A 19,988-nucleotide genomic window follows, 5' to 3' on the forward strand; every position below is an offset into this window, starting at 1 on the left:
GTCTGAGTACCCATCTCTCTATTCTGGCACATGGTTTGGATCTAGGTGCATAGATCACCTCTAATGGCTTATGATCTGTGATGAGTTCAAATTCAATGCCGTATAAATATGCATGGATCCTCTCACAGGCCCATACAAGTCCGAGTGCTTCTTTCTCTGTCTGAGAGTATCTTCTTTCCACATCTGATAACGATCTGCTGGCATAGGCAATGATTCTTGGTCCTCCATCATGCATCTGGACCAACACGGCTCCTAAACCAACCTGGCTGGCATCCGCTATGACTTTGGTTGATGCCGCCGGATCGTAATATCCAAGAGTTTTTGCATCTGTCAGGCTTTGCTTCAGCGCTGTGAACGCTTTCTTCTGCTCAGATCCAAAATGAAATGGTACACCTTTCCCGGTTCAATAATGTCTTGTTCGATCAATTCTTTAATTTTGGCTTCGACTTTCCCACGAAGTCCAAATGGAGTTCGGCGCATTGGTTGTGCCTTGGGATTGACCGTTTCATCTACCTCTAGCTTCAATTGTCGACCTTTCAGCTTTCCTACTCCTTGGAAGACTGCGGGGAATTCTTGCTTCATATCCTCGTATGACTGAATTGAATTGACACAAGCTCCAATATGAAGTATTGCCAGGTCTTGCGCTGTGCTTCTACTCAGCAATGGTTCTCCCCTCTCTTCTATGACCATAAACTCTGCTTCGGTGTACTTATCTCCAGCTTCAACAGTTGCAGTAAAACATCCAATGGTCTGCAATGGCTTGGTTGCTGTGTATGGATACAGTTTCTTGGAACACTTCTTTGAGGTACAGATGATCTTTTTCCTTTTCAACTTCTCCCATAAATGTCGATCAATCACATTACTGTCACTGCCTGAGTCTACAATGACCTGCACTGTCACTCCACCAATGATCACTGGGACCTTCTCATGATGTATCTCATTCAACGTAAATTGGTAACAATTCTGTTCCTCCTGGGTATCATCATCGTCACCGTCTATCTGGCGAATGGTATCTTTCTTTCCAGGATACTTTCCTTTCCCCCAGGCTTTGCCTTTGGAAGTTGTACTCTTCCTCTTCTGGTCTGCATTGGACTTGCTTTTGTCTTTTTTCTTTTCTTTGGCTTGGCTTCGCGGACGAAGATTTATGGAGGGGGTAAAAAGTCCACGTCAGCTGCAGGCTCGTTTGTGGCTGACAAGTCCGATGCGGGTCAGGCAGACACGATTGCAGCGGTTGCAAGGGAAAATTGGTTGGTTGGGGTTGGGTGTTGGGTTTTTCCTCCTTTGCCTTTTGTCAGTGAGGTGGGCTCTGCGGTCTTCTTCAAAGGAGGTTGCTGCCCGCCAAACTGTGAGGCGCCAAGATGCACGGTTTGAGGCGTTATCAGCCCACTGGCGGTGGTCAATGTGGCAGGCACCAAGGGATTTCTTTAGGCAGTCCTTGTACCTTTTCTTTGGTGCACCTCTGTCACGGTGGCCAGTGGAGATCTCGCCATATAACACGATCTTGGGAAGGCGATGGTCCTCCATTCTGGAGACGTGACCCATCCAGCGCAGCTGGATCTTCAGCAGCGTGGGCTTTTGTACTTCTTTGCAAAGTGGTCCTTACCTCCACACTTTCTGCAAACTTTGCCTTTGGCTGGGCAATATGGGTCTTTTCCAAAGTGACCTCGGTTTCCACATCTATAACACTCCACGACCTGTGTCGACGCATATCTGGGCTGGTTATGGCGATGTGAGAGGCTCTTAATTTGCTGGCTTGAGTTGTCTTTCAGGGTCATGGTATGAAATTGCCCTTCAACAGCCTCTAATGCAGCAGCAATGATTAAAGCATCGGTGAGTTCCAACTCACTCCCTCTTTCCAGTAGACGTCTTCTGAGTTTATCTGATCTACAGTGCTGTACAACTTGATCCAATAATTGGTTGTCCAAATCAGCTGGCATGTAATTGCATCCAACAGCTAGCTGGCGTAGTCTCGTCACGTACTGAGCAATTGTCTGGCTATCTTCTTGTCTCGTTCTCCGAAACAAATGGCGTTGAAATGTAGCATTCGGTGTCACTACATAGTGTGCATTTAATGCATCTACCGCTTTCTGGTACTCATCCTTTCTTCCAGTATTCAAAAGTGTCTTAAATGTTTCCCGAACTGAGGGTCCTGCAGTGAAAAGAAGTAACGCCCTTCTCTGCACTTTTTGTTCAACCGTACCGGTATCTAGAAATAGGCCACGACTGTCGGCGTAGGATTCAAATTCTTCCAGCCATGCCTTCCACTTCACACTTACAGTGCTTGCATCACCCGTTGGGTCAAAATGAGCAATTCCACTATGTGTTATAAAGTCACTGTCTGCCCCAGCCATGAGGAAATATTCCAGCCCCAAAAGTACTGAGTCACAGGGAAAATTCTTATCACCTTGAAGTTGTCTGTAAACGTCTGTAATCTTGTTTAGTCTTTAATTTTCTTCAAGCTTCTTTCATCCTCGTCGCCAATGTCACATTTGTGGCCCGAAATGTGAAGTTAATAAAACATTAAACACTAGTTTATCAGGTAAACTTCTCTGGGTCCTTTATTCTACAGTTTCCTTTGTTCTCTTGCTTGTGTTCCTATCTCTCTCATACCACGTGACTTCCGGTACATACCATACATATTCATTATCATGACAGTAGTGAATTGTAAATACAACAGTCTTTGGCAACACTTTTCCTGATGTGTTTCCCCGCTGAATCCAAAACCTTTCTATCGGATAGCACAGTTCAATGACTGTCTTTCAACAACAAATGTTGTTGTTGTTGTTGTTGTTGTTAATTATTACAGTAGGTATATTAGGGTTTGTGTTAGATTTTCATGTTGAGACTTGGAAATTTTTAAAAAATCCTCAAAATTCTGCTTTTTTGTAAGTATTTAAGCTGCAGGGTAAAGTTGCATGTTGTATTTAGAGAGTTACTCAATTACTCCATATGATGATGTGTGAATGGATGTCATTGCTGAAGGATCATTTAGGACAAGAGTTCAAATGAATATAAAGTGAATATCATATTAATTTGACACAAAATTGCCTCATACTTTTAGAATTAAACAATATGTCACATTCAATTATACAAAAAAGATAGACTTTCTCCTTTAGGAGATCACTTTTGCCTTAATTTACTCTCAATCCCTATGATAAAGAAGTACTGTAGAATTAAAATTTGATATCTCTTCCTTACTAATAGTGATATTTGAGTCCTTTAATTATTTTTTACAAAATTTTTAATGGGAGAGGCAATTCATGAAGACAAATATCATATAATTTTCTCATTTAAGAAGTCAGTTCTTGGAAATGAATGGCTTGAGGCAATGAAAACTATAAAAACATGAGCTGTATACCACAGCAAATGTATCACACTCTAATATTTTTGTTTACAGAATGAAATGATTAACATTGTACCCACCAATGAAGAGGAACACCTACTAATTGAGGATTACAATATGGAAGTAAGTTCTTTTTTATAAAAAAACTAATAAAAGAAACCATGAGAATAATTAATAATGAAAAAATAAAAACACTGTTCTACTGGCACTAGCTCTAAAGGTTGTGTCCATAGGTGTGCTCTCCTGTTGCACTGAACTCTAGATGTCTCATTGGAGCTCACTTACATTACCGTTCACTCAAGAAGATTAGGCGCCATGCTTTCCTCTCTACTTGACTGAACATCATTCAGATGGAGAGAACACCAATCACTCTGCACCATTCACAAAGTCCTCTTAAGTCACGTAATTTCTTTCAGAATAAAACTCATACGACAATGAGTGCTAAATCATTATTCAGCTAAATAATTGACAAGATGCAACACAAGACCACTGTGCAATTGAATTCCATCAAGAATGTCAATTCAGGTAAGATATGGGGCTTTTATTCTGATCCCTGAAATGCTTATAAATCAGGTATGGAATGGTTTACAATGTCCATTCATGTGATTTTTGAATTAATTGCAGAAAATATATTTCTTTGTACTCTATCGAGCACTTTCAAATCACACTGGAAATAAACTTTCTTATACATTCTCTCAACATGAATGCTTCATGAGGTTCAGGACCCGCCATAATGTTTATGACAAAGACACTTTTTTTTCCCTTTATTTGCCCCTATGCTCCATAGTTTTAAATTTGTAATCAAACAATTCATATGCGATTAAAGTGCACATTCTAGATTTTATTCAAGGTTATTCATATACATTTTGGCTTGATCATTTAGAAATTGCAGCATTTTTTTTTTACATAGTTCCTGCATTTCATGGCACCATAATGTTCGGGACATTTGTCTTTACAGGTGTTTGTAATTATTCATTTATGTTTATTTGCTTCACTGGTGCAGGTATAAGAGAGCTAGGCTTACTTCTCAGCTTTTAATCTCCTTTGGAGTCTGTCATTGCTATTTTTCAACATGAGGACCAGTGATGTGTCAATGAAACTCAAAGAAGCTGAAGGAAAAAAAAACTAAATAGTTGTAAATCTCCTACTCACTGCATCATGTACTGTATGGAACTCCAGTCAATAGCATTAACTCTTTAGACTGCTGAGTTGAAGTGAATTAATACCACCTGTGTCCCTTGATTTCTATTGCTCAATCAGCTTCCTGCTAATCTGAGCTTTTCAACTCCAAATGTCTGAGTTACCTGACTCCAATTGCCAGGTAAGCCTTCAGATAAATCCCTGTTGAAGGCTGCTAAAAAGCCATTATGAGGCTGAAAATCAAAAATAAAACAGTAAGAATCATCATCTGAACCTTAGGATTATCAAAATCAACTGTTTGGAACATCATTAAGAAGAAAGCGCATGCTGGTGAGCTCATTTATTGTAAAAGGACTGGTAGGCCAAGGAAGATCTTTACTGCTGATGAAAGAAGATTTCTCATCTTGATGAAGAAAAATACCCAAATGTTCATCCAAAAGATTAGAAACACTCTTCAGGGGGCATGTGTCAATTCCCCTTTTCACACTGGCTAACCAGTAAATTGGGTGTTCAGTGAACTGGTTAAAGAAACTGTTTTTGTCATTCACACTGGACCACCATTAACCGGTTCTCTGTGTCCTTTCACACTCATCACAAGGCATCCCCGGAGATAAAGGAGACTATCCTCCACCAGTGACATCAGAGTGAAGCATCGAACCATGGTGGACCTGCCCTAAATCTTGATCAATGTATTATGATCTTGTATTTCAATAAAATTAATCATACCTAATTATAACATAATTAAAGATTATGTACAGCCCCTGTTGTTGTTGTGCTGACCTATGTAAACCTTTATTAATTTATAAACATCAGTTGGAAAATTGTAGCAGCAATAACAGACAATTTATAAAGACAGTAGGAAAGTTCAAGCAGCAATAGCAGACAATTTATAAAAACCGTAATAAAGTTGTAGCGGCAATAGTGCACAATTTATAAAAGCCATGGGAAAGAGCAAAGGCGAACCTGCCCTCCTAGAATTCCTGGGGCAGAGACAGGACTGTATGCATGGAGATCTCATGGAGGGGTTTCTCAGCCCCATGGAATTCTGGGAGGGCAGGTCCACCACCGCCCACACGCATTCGCTCTCTCTCCTGCTGCAAATTTCCCAAAGTCCTTTAGACATTTATAAAGGTTTATATTAGGTCTACAAAGTTTAAACCTTTTTAATCTTTCGTTTCCTTCAGATTCCTGCACTTATGCAAAAACAACATCAATGCATCACTACTTTGTCTCTGGATAGTCCATGTCCCTTTCACATTGGGCTAATGGGCATGCCTGCGTGCCGATTCAGGAACGTTCACACTGGATTCTTAACCTGTATATTGGCCGTTAATTACTAGGACTAGGTGCCAGTGTGAAAGGGGCTATTAATGACTACAGTCTGCAGAAGACTTCATGAACAGAAATAGAGAGGCCACACTGCAATAAGCAAACCACTAGTTAGCCACAGAAATCAGATGCCCAGATTAGTTTGCCAAAAGTTTTTTTTAAAGAGCCTGCAGAATGCTGTAAAAAGGTCTTATGGACAGATGAGACCAAAATTAACCTGTATGAGAGTGATGGCAAAAACAAAGTGTGGAAGCATAAGGGAACTGCCCAAAGTCCAAAGCATGCCACCTCATAACTGAAACATGTTAGTGGGGGTGCTCAAGCCAGGGCATGTATGACTGCACAGGTACTGGCACACTTATCTACATTGATATTACTGCTGATGGCAGAAAAATGAATTCTGATTTGAATAGACACATCTTATCTGCTCAAGTTCGAGCAAATGCCTCTAAACTCATTGGCTGGTGTTTTATCCTACAGCAAGACAATGATCCCAAATATTCTGCTAAAGCAACATAGGAGTTTTTCAAAGTTAAAAACTAGAAAATTCTTGAATGACCAACTCAATCATTGGATCTAAATCCAATTGAGCATGTCTTCCATATGCTGAAGAAAAAAACCTAGGGGGACAAACCCCTCATAACAAGCAGGAGTTGAAGATGGTTGCAGTAGAGGCCTGGCAGAGCATCACCATAGAAGTTATTCAGCACCTGGTAATGTCTATGAATCATGCAAAGGATATGCAACAAAGTACTAAAGATGACATGTATGTACTATTGCTATGTCCCAAATATTATGGTGCCCTCAAAAGAAGGAACTACGTATAAAAAATGCTGTAAATTCCACATGGTCAAACCAAAATGTATACAATAACCTGTAATAAAATCTGGAATGTGCACTTTAATCACATGAATTGTTTGATTACAAATTTAAAACTGTGGAGCTCTGCGGCAAATAAAGGAAAAAAAAAGTGAACTTGTCCAAAACATTATGCAGGGCATTGTAGAGCAGGAATACGAGTTCCCTTTACATTGGCACATGAAGCATCTACATTAATACAAGTTAACTCTACAGTGGTTCAACATGCAGGTTGAAGGGAGAAATAGCTCTCAATAAAAAGCGAAACATTTGACATATTTTGACTTTCAGAAATCATTATTTATCTTTCAGGATAATATTGATTTTGTCTTCGTTGTGAAAAAAACATTGAATGCCTTGGAAAAAAATAGAGTGAATAGGCAAAGATATCTGAGAAACTTAAGTGAAAAGGGCTTTCGAATCATGGTGAGTAGAATTATATGAATGTTAAATTTTAAGAATGATGTAAGGTTCAGAATTTAACCACAGGAATTAATAGTATTTGAAATTACTATTTTATTGGATAGAATTTGACATAGATTTAATAAATAATGAATTAATTGAAACACACTTCATAGAAATTAAATTGATACTGTTATGACCCCAGAGGACCCCAAAACCTGGCAACAATAGTTATTCACCAAGACAAAAGTTGCTTTTAATTATCTTTAAACATGAAAACAGGATCACACTTTAACTTATCATTATTAACTGAACTAACCTAACAACCCCCTTCTAATTCTAAGTGCATGTGTGTGTAATGTGTATGTATATGTGTGTATATTCACAGTCCAATCTCACTTCTCATCCCTCCAAGTTCACTGGTTGCAGGCAATTCTTTTACTGTGCACAAAATTTAACATTTATGATGGTCAGCAGGCTTTGGTGCTTGAAAGGTAAATGGTTACCACTCAGGAAGGTTCTCATCGGTTTTCAGAGAGAGATTTGTTGTTTCTGGACACAAACTGATCCCTTTTAATCAGCCACGACAGAGTCTTGCTGAAGAAACTTGTCCCATCAGGATTTTCCTTATTTCAAGTGAAACATTAGACAGCCAGACCTCTCCTCTTGCATGAACCACAAGGGCTTTGACCAGGCTGAAATAAGCACTTACAACCTGTCTTCTAAATTGTGATTTTCCACAAGCTTTCCAGTTTGTCCTGTTCCAATCCCAGCTGCTGCTGACTGTAAAACTGCAGAACTGATCGCTCTCTTACAGAGAAAAAGCCTGTTTTACTCTCTCTGCTTGCAAAAAACCACATGACCCTCTTAGAACAGCAAGCTGCACTCCAGACAGCCTGCGGCTCTGAATTACTCCTCTGATCTCTTTCATCTGTTGCTTTTCAAAACAACAATCCATTAGTGAAGACTCTTGGGCACTCCCCAAAGTGTTTGCAAAGGCCCCCAGGAGGTGCCATGTCTGGCTTGAGCAGAGCTCCGGTATTTTAAATGAGATCTGTTGTGAAGTATTTGTATGCAATCTATCCTAAAAAAAACTGCCCCAATTTATCTCCCAAAAACATATCTATATACAAAACAAACACTAACATAATCTGTCACAATACCCACTTGAACAAATAATTTTGAAAGATTTTTTAAAGCATAGAATTGATTGGATAAATGAACAGGATGTAAGTAGTATGGTGAGTGGATAAACCAAATCAAAGGGACATTAGTAATCTTTTTAAATTAGGAATTCACTGATGGAATTTTAAAACATGGCTTATCGCTATGGATTAGTAAAAGTTCCTAAGGTTTCACTATATGTTGGGCTATTTTTCTTCTCCAAAGGTGAATAAGCATGCAACTTAAGTAAGAAATTGATGATGCAGCAATGGCAGCTCTAGAAATATAATGCTAATATTCTATAGCATTTTGTCTCACACCCATCATATGCATGCTGTTGGACTCCTTACCAGCTATAATTCTTCTACTAGACTTAAATGTTCCCTTTTTGGGGAAAGTAAATAAGATGGCCAGTGATTGCCTCAAAGAAGAATATCAATTGAACATATTTATATTGCACATCCAGCATAATGACATGTCAAAACTTAAACAAGGGGAAAATGATGGAGAGGTGAGGAGTATTAGGAAGATAATCTCAGATCATAGAGCAAAGAGCACAAAGGTGACCACTGATGGAGTCATTAAGAACATGAGCGTGCAAGAGGAAAGAATCAGAGAAGTGGCTATACCAAGAAGGCTTGTGGGGTTGATGAAGATTGCAGAAATTTAAAGGTGAAAAATGGACATCAGTGTGGAGGGGATGGGATTGAGCTAACAGAAAATGGGTCTTATAGATTATAATTGAAATGATGCAGAAGCTATGTCTGACCAAACAATAGCTACAAGTGACAGTCCACTGATAAGGCTTGTTCAATGTTTTCAAGGAAGACAAATGTAGATATAAAATGTCCTTGCTTTCTTTGTCCCTGACCTGACATTTTCCAAGTAGTAATCTTTATTGCAAGTTAACTATTAATCTGTAGTTCAACAAACAATTGGTGGATTTTCATTGGCACTGGCAAACCTCACACTTTGCTCTCTCCCCAAACTTGGTCAAGCAAAGCAGCTGCTGAATTTTGTTAATATACAATATAAAATAAACTTAATGTTATTTGTTCTCTCAAAATTCCCCATTTAATTGGTTTAACAATCCCATGCACAATAAATTTGAAATGCAAGGAGTCACGTGATGGAGTAGTGGCTGGTCGGGAAAACCAGCCCTCTCCAGGAAAACAGGAAAAAAGTTAGAAAAAGACAAAGCACAACAAAAATAAAATAGAAGATAAAGTTACAGAGAAGAGAAGGAGGATGGCATCCAAGAAGGAGAAAATAAAAACAACTGGGATAAAAGAAGTAGAAAAATCACCGAAGAAGAAAGAAGAAGGCCTTACGTGCATGAAGAAACAGGATGCTGTGGTGGTGAGGAGTGCCCGACCCCAGAGGCCTGTGGAGCTGCGACTCACCCGCCGGTGGACTTCAAAAATAGCTCTTGGAGCCAAAGAAAAGTGCGCAACCAGCGGAAACAAGGGAAAAAGAGGACACCGCTGGGAGGGGGACCAAGCAGAGGAGCGGGCAGCTGCAGCACGAACAGCTGAGGGACGCCCAACACAAGGGCACTCAGCTGGAAGACGAGCAAGTCAGCAGAGAAGGGAGTGACATTGGAGAGAGATGGAGAGACGACCAGCAAGAACATCAACGGCAGGAGGCACAAAAGAGGAGTAGCTCAAGAGGGAAGGACCAGCAACAAGAGGCCCAGCAAGAAGAGGCCCGACAAAGAGATGCAAGCAGATCTACAGGAAAAACAGAAGAGACACAGACACAAAGAAGAGAAGAAGACACAAACACAGGTACAGACACAGAAGAAGAGGAAGAAGAAGACAAAGATCTTCAGAGAAATAGAAGGTAAAACTGATGGACAAAGAAAAATAGAAGGTAAAACTGATGGACAGAATATAGATAAAGTTTTTTTGAAGAACAAATGAGGTCATTAAAAGAATGGTTATCATTAGAATTTAATGCAATTAAAAAGAAAATGAAAAGAACAGAAGATAAAATGCAAAGGTTAGAACTGGTAATGACAGAAAGAGGGAAAAGAGCAGAGAACGAGGAAGAGCGGGAAACAGCTGTAGAAATGGAAGTAAATGACAAGAGAAAAATTGGAAGAAAATTACAAAAAAATTCAAGAGACGCAAGAGTTGTTATCTTAGAAAATTGATATGTTGGAAAATTATAGTAGACGAAACAACATAAAAATAGTGGGCCTGAAGTAGGGTGAAGAAAGCACAGACATGAAAGAATTTATAAAAGGATGGATCCCAAAGGTCCTAGGAATGACAGAAATACGAAGAAATGGAAATAAAAAGGGCTCAGAGAGCACTAACTCCGAAACCACAGACACATCAAAAACCAAGATCCATCTTAGTAAAATTTTTGAGATATACGACAAGAGAAAATATACTGGAATGGGCAATTCCTGCCATTGATCTTCTTGCCAGTCATCTCTCCATCTCTCTCCCACGTCACTCCCTTCTCTGTTGCCTTTCTTGTCTTCCAGCTGAATGTCCTGGTGTTGGGTGTTTCTCAGCTGTTCGCGCTGCAGCTACCTGGTCCTCTGCTTGGCCCCCCTCCCACCAGTGTCCTTTTTTTCCCTTGTTTCCGTTGGTTGCGCACTTTTGTTTGGCTCCAAGAGCCATTTTTGAAGTCCACCAGCAGGTGAGTCGTGACTCCGCAGGGCAGGCACTGACCTCTGGGGTTGGGTGCTCCTCGCCACCACAACATCCTGTTCCTTCGTGCAGGTAAGGCCTTCTTCTTTCTTCTTCGGCGTTTTTCTACTTCTTTTATTCCAGTTGTTCATATTTTTTCCTTCTTGGATGCCATTCTCCTTCTCTTCTGTGTAAATTTATCTTCTATTTTTTCTATTTTATTTTGTTGTGTTTTGTCTTTTTCTAAAGTTAGAGAAGACAATAAACCATTGGAATACAAGGGTCAAAAATATTTTTTTTTATCCTCTTAAAGATGAGGAAAGAGTTTAATACAGCAAAAATGATTTTATGGAAAAAAGGTTACAAATTCATGTTAAGACATCCATCTGTGCTTAAAATATTTATACCCGGGGAGCAAAACAGACTGTTCCCGGATCTAGAGGAAGCGCTAGAATTCGCAGAATGTTTGCAGGACAGAAGAAGAGATGAAGAGGTGTAGTAAGAATGAAGAACGGCGATAAAGTATATATAAAAATGTAGAAACAATGTATATGTAAAGAACTAAAGAGGGAAAACAGAAGGGAAGGAAGGAAGTAAGGGTGGAAAAGTATTTTCTGGGGAGGGGAAAGGGAAGAAATCAGTTGACGCTGGGAGCAAGATCGCAATCCAAATGAAAAGGGGAGTTGTGGTTGCCCGACAAGGGATAAGGGGCAACTCAGAGAGGGAGGGAACTTTTGGGGTTAAGGTATTAGTGGGTGTGGGATCTTTATGTTTTAAATGTGTTGTCATACATTAAGTTTAATAAGAGAAAACTAAGAAATTAAAATGGCCAAAAGGGGGATGGAGGAGGCGAAGAGGTGGAAAAGAAATATAAGCAAGATATAAGATAGCCATGTTGAATTATATGACTATAAACATTAATGGAATACATAATCAAATTAAAAGGAAGAGGCTACTAAATTTATTGAAGAAGGGAAAAATAGATATAGCATTTGTGCAGGAAACACATCTAACTGAAGCGGAACATAACAAATTAAAGAGATACTGGGTAGGACACGTAGCGGCAACATATAATTCAAAAGCTAGAGGTGTAGCCATCCTATTTAACAAAAATGTACTAATTAAAATAGAGGAGGAAATATTAGATCTGGCAGGGAGGTATGTAATGATAAAATGTCAGATATTCTCAGAATTTTGGAATTTGCTCAATATATATGCGCCTTATGAGGAGGATCAAAAATTTATGCAGGATATTTTTTTGAAGATTGCAGACACACAAAGAAATATATTGATAGGAGGAGATTTTAACATTAATTTGGACCCATTGTTGGATAAAACTGGAAAAAAGACAAGTAATAAGAATAAAGTAGCCAAATTTATGGTTAAATCAATGCAGGAAATGAAACTTATGGATATATGGAGGAGGCAGCGCCCAAGAGAGAAGGAATATTTATATTATTTGAGTAGACACAAAACTTACTCAAGGATTGATATGTTTTTGTTGTCAGCCCATATTCAAGGGAGAGATAGAAAAACTGAGTATAAAGCTAGACTACTATCAGATCATTCACCCCTATTATTAGCAATTGAACTGAAGGACATCCCACCAAGAACATATAGATGTAGGTTAAACTCCATGCTACTTAAAAGGTAGGAATTTAGGGAGTTTATTGAACACCAAATTAAAACATATTTTGAAATAAACACAGGATCAGTGAAAGATAAATTTATATTATGGGATGCAATGAAAGCCTTCATTAGAGGGCAGATAATAAGTTATCTGACTAAGATGAAAAAGGATTACAATTGGGAAACAGAGAAGTTGGAAAGGGAGATAGTAAGTACAGAAAAGGAACTAATAAAAAGGGATGATATAACAAAAAGGAGAGAATTGGCAGACAAAAAAATAAAATATGAAACATTACAAATGTATAAGGTGGTGAACAACAATGAAAACAATGCAAAAGTATTACAAACTGGGAGAAAAAACACATAAAATATTAGCCTGGCAATTTAAAACAGAACAAGCTAAAAGAACAGTATTGGCATCAAGGAAAAAGGACAAACAAACTACATATAAGCCAACAGAGATTAATGAAAATTTTAAGGAATTTTATGAACAATTATACCAAACTGAGAAGGAGGGAAAAGATGACAAAATAGAGGAATTTTTAGCTAAAATTGAACTGCTGAAATTGCAAGAAGAGGAACAAAACAAACTAATAAAACCATTTGAAATAGAGGAAGTACAAGATATATTAAAAAAGCTGCCGAACAATAAAACACCAGGAGAAGATGGATTTCCAATAGAATTTAATAAAACATTTAAAGAGTTATTAATTCTTCCTCTCCTGGAAGTAATGAACCAGGAAGAGGAAACACAAAACTTGCCAGATTCATGTAAGACAGCAATAATTACAGTAATACCAAAGACGGGGAAGGATCCATTAACACCAGCATCATATAGACCAATATCTCTACTTAACTCAGATTATAAGATAATAGCAAAATTATTAGCAAACAGATTGGCCGATTGTGTACCAAAAATAGTAAAACAAGATCAAACTGGATTTATTAAGAAAAGACGAACAGTGGACAATGTCTGTAAATTTATTAATCTAATTCATGCAGTTCAAGGAAATAAGGAACAAACAGTGGCTGTTACTTTAGATGCAGAAAAATCTTTTGACAGAGTAGAGTGGAACTACTTATTTAAAGTATTACAGAAGTTCAGTCTACCAGAAAAATATATAAATTGGATTAAAGTATTGTATAATGGACCGTTGGCAAAAGTAGCAGTAAATGGATATGTATCAAATCAATTTAAATTAAGTAGGTCAACTAGACAGGGATGTCCACTATCCCCCTCATTGTTCGCCTTAGCAATAGAACCTTTGGCAGAACTTATAAGAATAGAAAATAAAATAAAAAGGATAAAAATAAAGGAGGAGTATAAAATTAGCTTATTTGCAGATGACATTATAGTATACTTAATAGAACCAGAGATATCAATAAAAGAATTATATAAGAAATTGAAGGAATATGGAGAAATATCGAGGTACAAGATCAACGCAAATAAAAGTGAAGTGATGCCAATGAGTAATGTGGATTAAACAGAATTTAAAAAAGAATCACCATTTAAATGGCAAGCTCAATAAAGAAATTGCAGGAAGACTTAGAACATTGTAAAGAACTGCCGTTAACGTTGATAGGGAGGGTGAGCTGCATTAAAATGAACGTGTTCCCAAGGATATAATACTTATTTTAAACATTACCAATTTCCTTAACAGAAAAATTTTTAATTGAACTAAAGAGAACAATAAGGAAATTCTTGTGGAAAGGGAAGGAACCAAGGGTAGCATTAGATAAATTAACAGAGAGGTATAATCAAGGTAGTTTGCAGTTACCAAATTTTAGAAATTATTATAGAGCAACACAATTATCATATTTTTACCAGACAAGGGAAAAACCAGACTGGACTAAGATAGAACTGGATAAAATAGGCGAGAAGGTACTGGAACATATACTTTATAAGTGGGATGAAAAATTGGTGCAATTTAAAAACTCACCAGTATTGCATCATTTACTTAATACATGGAAGAAGATCCACTTAGAAAGGAAAAAGACAAATTACCAAATACCAAAATTATTATTGACGCAAAATTCGTTAATTCCTTTTACAATAGATAACCTTTCCTTTAGAGAATAGGAGAGAAAAGGAATCAAAAGAATAGAAAATTGTTTTTTGGTAAATAATTTATTAACATTTGAACAGTTGAAGTACAAATATGGAATATTTGGAATACAAGGTTACGCATGATACAGTATAATTGGTTACACAGGTTATATATCATGCCCAAAAAGTTAAATAAATGGGATCCAACATTATCAGATAGATGTTTTCGCTGTAAGAAGGAAATGGGAACAACATTACATGCAACTTGGACATGTGCGAAGGTGAATATGTTTTGGGAAGAACTAAATCAGATACTAAATAAAATTACAAAAAATAGCATACCAAAAAAAACAGATATTTCTTTTAAATAACATAAGAAGTAAAGAATTAGGCCTCAAATTGGATAAAGCACCAAAAAAATTCATTATGATAGTCTTAGCATTTGCAAAAAAATGTATAATGTCAACTTGGAAAATGGAAGAGAGCATGAAAATACAGCAATGGTACATGGAAATGAATAAATGTATTCCATTGGAAAAAATAACATATAATTTAAAAAATAAAGTCACAATGTTTGAACAAATTTTGGAACCATACATGGAACATATCAGAGAGAGAATGCCTCGGACCTCCATTCCCTAAAATGAAAATGGTAAGAAGACAAAACGACTAGATTCAGTGTGTAATAAATAGACGACACATTTTTCTTTGTGTGAAGATATTGTTTTATGATTTTATTGTATTGTATATGTTGAATACCAATGGGTTTTGGGGGGTGGGGTGGGTAGAGGGGAGGGAGGGAAAGGGGGAAAAAAGGGAGAAAAGGTCTCTGTATAAATTTAATGAGAAACGTTTCTACATATTTTGGTTGACATGATTCACAGTGTGAAAAATAAAAATTAAAAAAAAAATTGAAATGCAAGTAGTGTACATTCTATGATAACTTTTGCAGTGTTAGTACTCTGTACAAAAAATCTGTTTATTAACTACTTCAGAATGTGGCAGTACCAAACAGCACAATAGTGTTGAAGGAAGCCTGAGGTCTGATGCTGTCTGGAGTTTGCACACTATCCCTGTGATTGTTTGGGATTCCCCAGGTTTATTGCTTCCCCGACATAACCAAGAGTGTGCTAGCTGTTGGCTAATAGGTTACTTTAAATTGTCTTGTGTAGGTCGGTGAGGGTGAGAGTTGATAGGCATATGGAAGAGAATAGGTAACAGGAAGATCAAGTGAGGGAATGGAATTTCTCTGAGGGCTGGCCTAGACAGTGAATCAGTTGGCCTCCTCCTATGTCGGAAGGAAATGTGACAAATCCTGTTAATAAACAGTTGTGGGATGCTGAAAATGAAAATCCAGGTAGATGTTTGCTATTTTTCACCATCACCTCCACTTGCTGTGTCCCTAGATCTCAACATTTTACAGGGGCCTTTTCAAACTCACCAGCCAAGATCTGCTGGTTCATTCAGATTAATTCCTATATGTAAATTTAATGATCCTGAAGGGTAATGAGACGGCGCACAGCACTTCTGCCCCCTTTTATTCATTCTATTTCTGCGATTATGTCAATTAGCTGCAGTAAATGTTAATCTCTTTTAGATGTTTTCACAAAGGGCAAGTTAACATGACAATCTCCCTACTCTTATATTCTATAGTCTGGTTGATCAAAATTGATTTCCAAGGGCTGCAAAGAACCAAGATGGAAGATAATTTTCTGTTTCTTGAGCTTACATTTGAATTGTGCAAGAGCCAAAGACAGGGGTCAGAGAGGGAAAAGGATTAAGAATGAAACTGGCAAGTAACAAAGAACTTCTGCAAGGAGTGAAACACAGAAGTCTTCAGACGCTGTGATTATAGTAAAAGGAGTTGGTTTCTAGTTTCTTTAATCTAGAGGCCAATAAATTGTGAGTACTGAGTTCAATGCACTAAAATGAAAGAAGTACAAATGAATTACTGCTTCACCTGGAGGGACTGTTTCGATACCTGAATGGTGAGAAGGGCTGACTGAAGTTGTACAAATAAGTACCCTGAGAAGAGACAACCTGATCTGCTGAGTTCTGCTTTTCTGTTTTTATTTTGGGTTTACAGCATCTATAGTTTTTAGCATTTTAAAATCCAGTCTACCAAAATTCCTAAATGATTTATAAACAGTATTTTTCTAAAAAGTGATACTTACGTGTAAGAACATGTAAAATAATTTAAGAAAACAAAAATAATTTTCCTTCTATCACAGAAAAAAGAAGATGCTCAAAATTTGTATTTTGGAATTCAAGCCTGTGAAAATATTTTTGATAAATACATACATCACTTAAACATTTCTCAGAGAAGATATGATTGCAAAATGACCACTGTTTCAAAATCAACCAGGTATTGATTTTATACCTTTATTTACATGTAATTGATAATTAGCAAAGTATATCTGATTTTTCTAATTAAATTAGGTTCAGCATTTTTTTTTACCTTATGGAATTGGGTGGATTCAATTGGAAAAACATGCAATAAGACTAAAAATTATAACTCTCCTCTAATTCAAGGTTCCTTTTATTACCACATAACAATACATTAAAAATATGATATACATAATATACTTTAAGTTTTGTCTGTTGTAAGGCAGACAAAGAGTCGCCATTAGTATTGCCCAGTGCTCTTGCTCTAAGAGAGAAAGGGAAGCAATTGGTGGATGGATGTTTTTATGATTGGAAGTCTGTGACACATGGTGTACTGCAGGGATTGGGGCCACACATCGACAAATTGCATGTGAATGCAAGAGATATTGTAAGTTACTTTGCAGATAACTTGTAAGTTGGTGCTGTGGATAACAATAAATAATATCCAGGACTACAGCAGGATATAGATCAGTTGGAAAGTTGAGCAGATCATGGCCAGTTCGAACTGAATTCTTGCAGGTTCAAGGCTATGTATTTTGCTGTTAGGGTTAAATAGGGATGAGACATGCTCAGTAAATGGAGGCTATGTATTTTGCTGTCAGGGTTAAATAGGGATGAGACATGCTCAGTAAATTTAGAGTACCGAGGAATGTTGATGGAGATCTTGGGGTGTGGGGGGTCTAAGCCCATAGCTCAATATAATTATATATTTGATCATCAACAAAGCATTTAAGAATACTCTTCCCATCCAAACATGTGTAATATTGAAAACAGATATGTCATGACTCAATTTCAGTCTTTTTACTACTCCATTATTCAATCTATGCCACATCTGAAATATGATAGAGGATTTCTGCAGTATTCCCAGATTCTTGGTGTTGCTATTTTATAAAGCAATCACAGAACAACCAAAAACATCCTTGGTTTAAAATAGTCAGCTTCCATTTCTTACTGGTGGCTGGTATTTTGATTTATTGAAAATTATATCACATGCTACATTCAATTCATAAAGATATGTACTCGCAAATGTACTGCTACTCTGCAACTCCTTGAAGTAGTTAAAAACTCATACAAACTACCAATTGTATAAGATTGAAAAGCTCTAACTTCAATTATCTATTGACTTCTAGGAAAGCATAGAATTAATTAATTACTTATAAGGACAAAATGTTATAAACCTAACCAAACATTTATTTACTCAGTCTCTCAGCTATAAATTCTTCCTTCATGTTACATTTAGCATCCCTGGTATCCATTTCAGACCCTAATAATTTCAATAAATTATTTTCTAGGCAGTTTATATGTCTTGCATCTGATTTCAGATCCTATACAACAATTGTTATTTTATACAATTTTCCCTAATTGTGCATAACTATAAAAACATTGCTTTACATATTTCTAACTTAAAATGTTAATATCAAACTTAATGTAAGCTAATAAAATGCCTTTTTAATAAAATGCACCAACCATCAGGCAATTACAATTATACCTTGTACTCGGCACCTTATTGGATACCATGAACAATTTCTTCAACGTTGTTTTATTATTTTTAAGCTCATCTTGCGCATTTGTTTTTACCCTCCCTTAGATCTTTATTTTCACTCTAACACCTTGCAGACATTAAACATTTCCCCATTCCTCTGCCCTTTTGAAGTACAAATCAATTCTCTAGATTGTTATCAATTAACAAACTGTTAACTTTCCAATAACTTGTTGACAGCACCTCTTTGTTCTACTTCATTGTAAAGTGCTTTAGTTATTTCCAATAAATAACCTGCCTCAAATAGCTTGTTTTGAAGCAGAATCAAGACTCATTATTGCTACTTTCTCAATCAACAAGCTGGCCTTTAATGTACTTTCTATATTCTCCTCCAGGTGTGTAATAAATGCCTTTCAATACTCCTGTCATTTTCTGATTTATCATGTTTGGTACTCCATGACTGTACTAATACTGGGGTCCTTGCATTCACATAAGGAATCTACATGGTATCCATGGTAGAAGATACCCTTTTTAGTGAAATATGCAATATATCATCATATGCAAGCATTCTAAGTTCTTCAAAACATCCATGGCAAGACTTTTCGCCTTCGGAGTCCACATGTCTAGCAGCCTTCATTCCTTTTACACTCACATAACTTTCTAGTTTCTTGTAAAACCCACTTGTACATCCAGGTACTTGTGGCTGTTCAGTGCGGTGGCTCACTGATTTTGTGCACGCGCGTGTGTGTGTACAAGCTGTCAAAATTAAATATTCATGCATGACAGTTTCCATTTCACATATATTCATCATTGTAAAGTCTCCTCTCCCCACCTTTATAGGATGTTGTATTACTCACTCAAACACTTCTATTTCATGTTTATTAAATGAACAACACTATTGGCCTTCTCTCTCTCTCTCTCTCTCTCTCTCACACACACACACACACACACACACACACACACACACACACACACACACACACACACACACACACACACACACACACACACACGAATTTTGATTTACATCCTAAGAAATCTCATGCACTGCAATGAATATTTTACAGAATTCAAATTAGATAAAATGTCATGTCGGGTTTTGCAAGAGACTAATAAGTTATGTGTGTGAAAAAGGAGCGGGTGCGCATATTGATAAGTCCAAGAGATCATTGATACAATTACTGACTAAAGTAACAAAATCAAATCATGAAAGCAATCAGTGAATTTATACTGAACTTCCATGCATAAAGGTCTAGCAATCGCAACTTTGAATAAAAAACTGCATTTTAATCAAGCTTATTACCCAAATTGAATGCACTGATTTTCATGTTCATTACAGAGTTCGAATTATAAACTTTATTCTATCAAAAACAAGGTATTCGACGAATGATGGTCAAAATGAAGATGATCTTTATGGTAAACAATGTATTTTTAATAATAAATAGAGCCTCTGACAAATTGACTTATCACACAAGATTGAAGACATTAATTTTGTACATTTTTGTACATTTGCCCTTTCTGTAGCTACGGCAATACAGATTGGCAATTGGTGAAGGAGGAATTTGACAT

General features: G+C 37.1%; 1 protein-coding gene across 6 annotated transcripts in view; it reads left to right on the forward strand.

Moving 5' to 3' along the window:
- ano9b (anoctamin 9b) overlaps positions 1–19,988 on the forward strand; it is a 128,803-nt gene that overhangs the window by 28,257 nt on the left and 80,558 nt on the right. For 5 of the 6 annotated variants that reach the window (XR_011345658.1, XM_069901005.1, XM_069901011.1 and 2 more), the window contains exons 2-5: positions 3,398–3,466; positions 6,983–7,096; positions 16,786–16,919; positions 19,759–19,835. Coding sequence is in view for 5 of the 6 variants with exons in the window: in XM_069901005.1 (XP_069757106.1) it covers positions 3,398–3,466; positions 6,983–7,096; positions 16,786–16,919; positions 19,759–19,835 (394 nt within the window). In the remaining variant the exon portion in view is untranslated. Of the gene's footprint in view, positions 1–3,397; positions 3,467–6,982; positions 7,097–14,588; positions 15,207–16,785; positions 16,920–19,758; positions 19,836–19,988 lie in introns of those variants that run through there. The other variant, XM_069901039.1, reaches the window with a different exon arrangement.

Source organism: Narcine bancroftii, chromosome 1 (assembly GCF_036971445.1).
Source record: "Narcine bancroftii isolate sNarBan1 chromosome 1, sNarBan1.hap1, whole genome shotgun sequence".
Classification (NCBI taxonomy): domain Eukaryota; kingdom Metazoa; phylum Chordata; class Chondrichthyes; order Torpediniformes; family Narcinidae; genus Narcine; species Narcine bancroftii.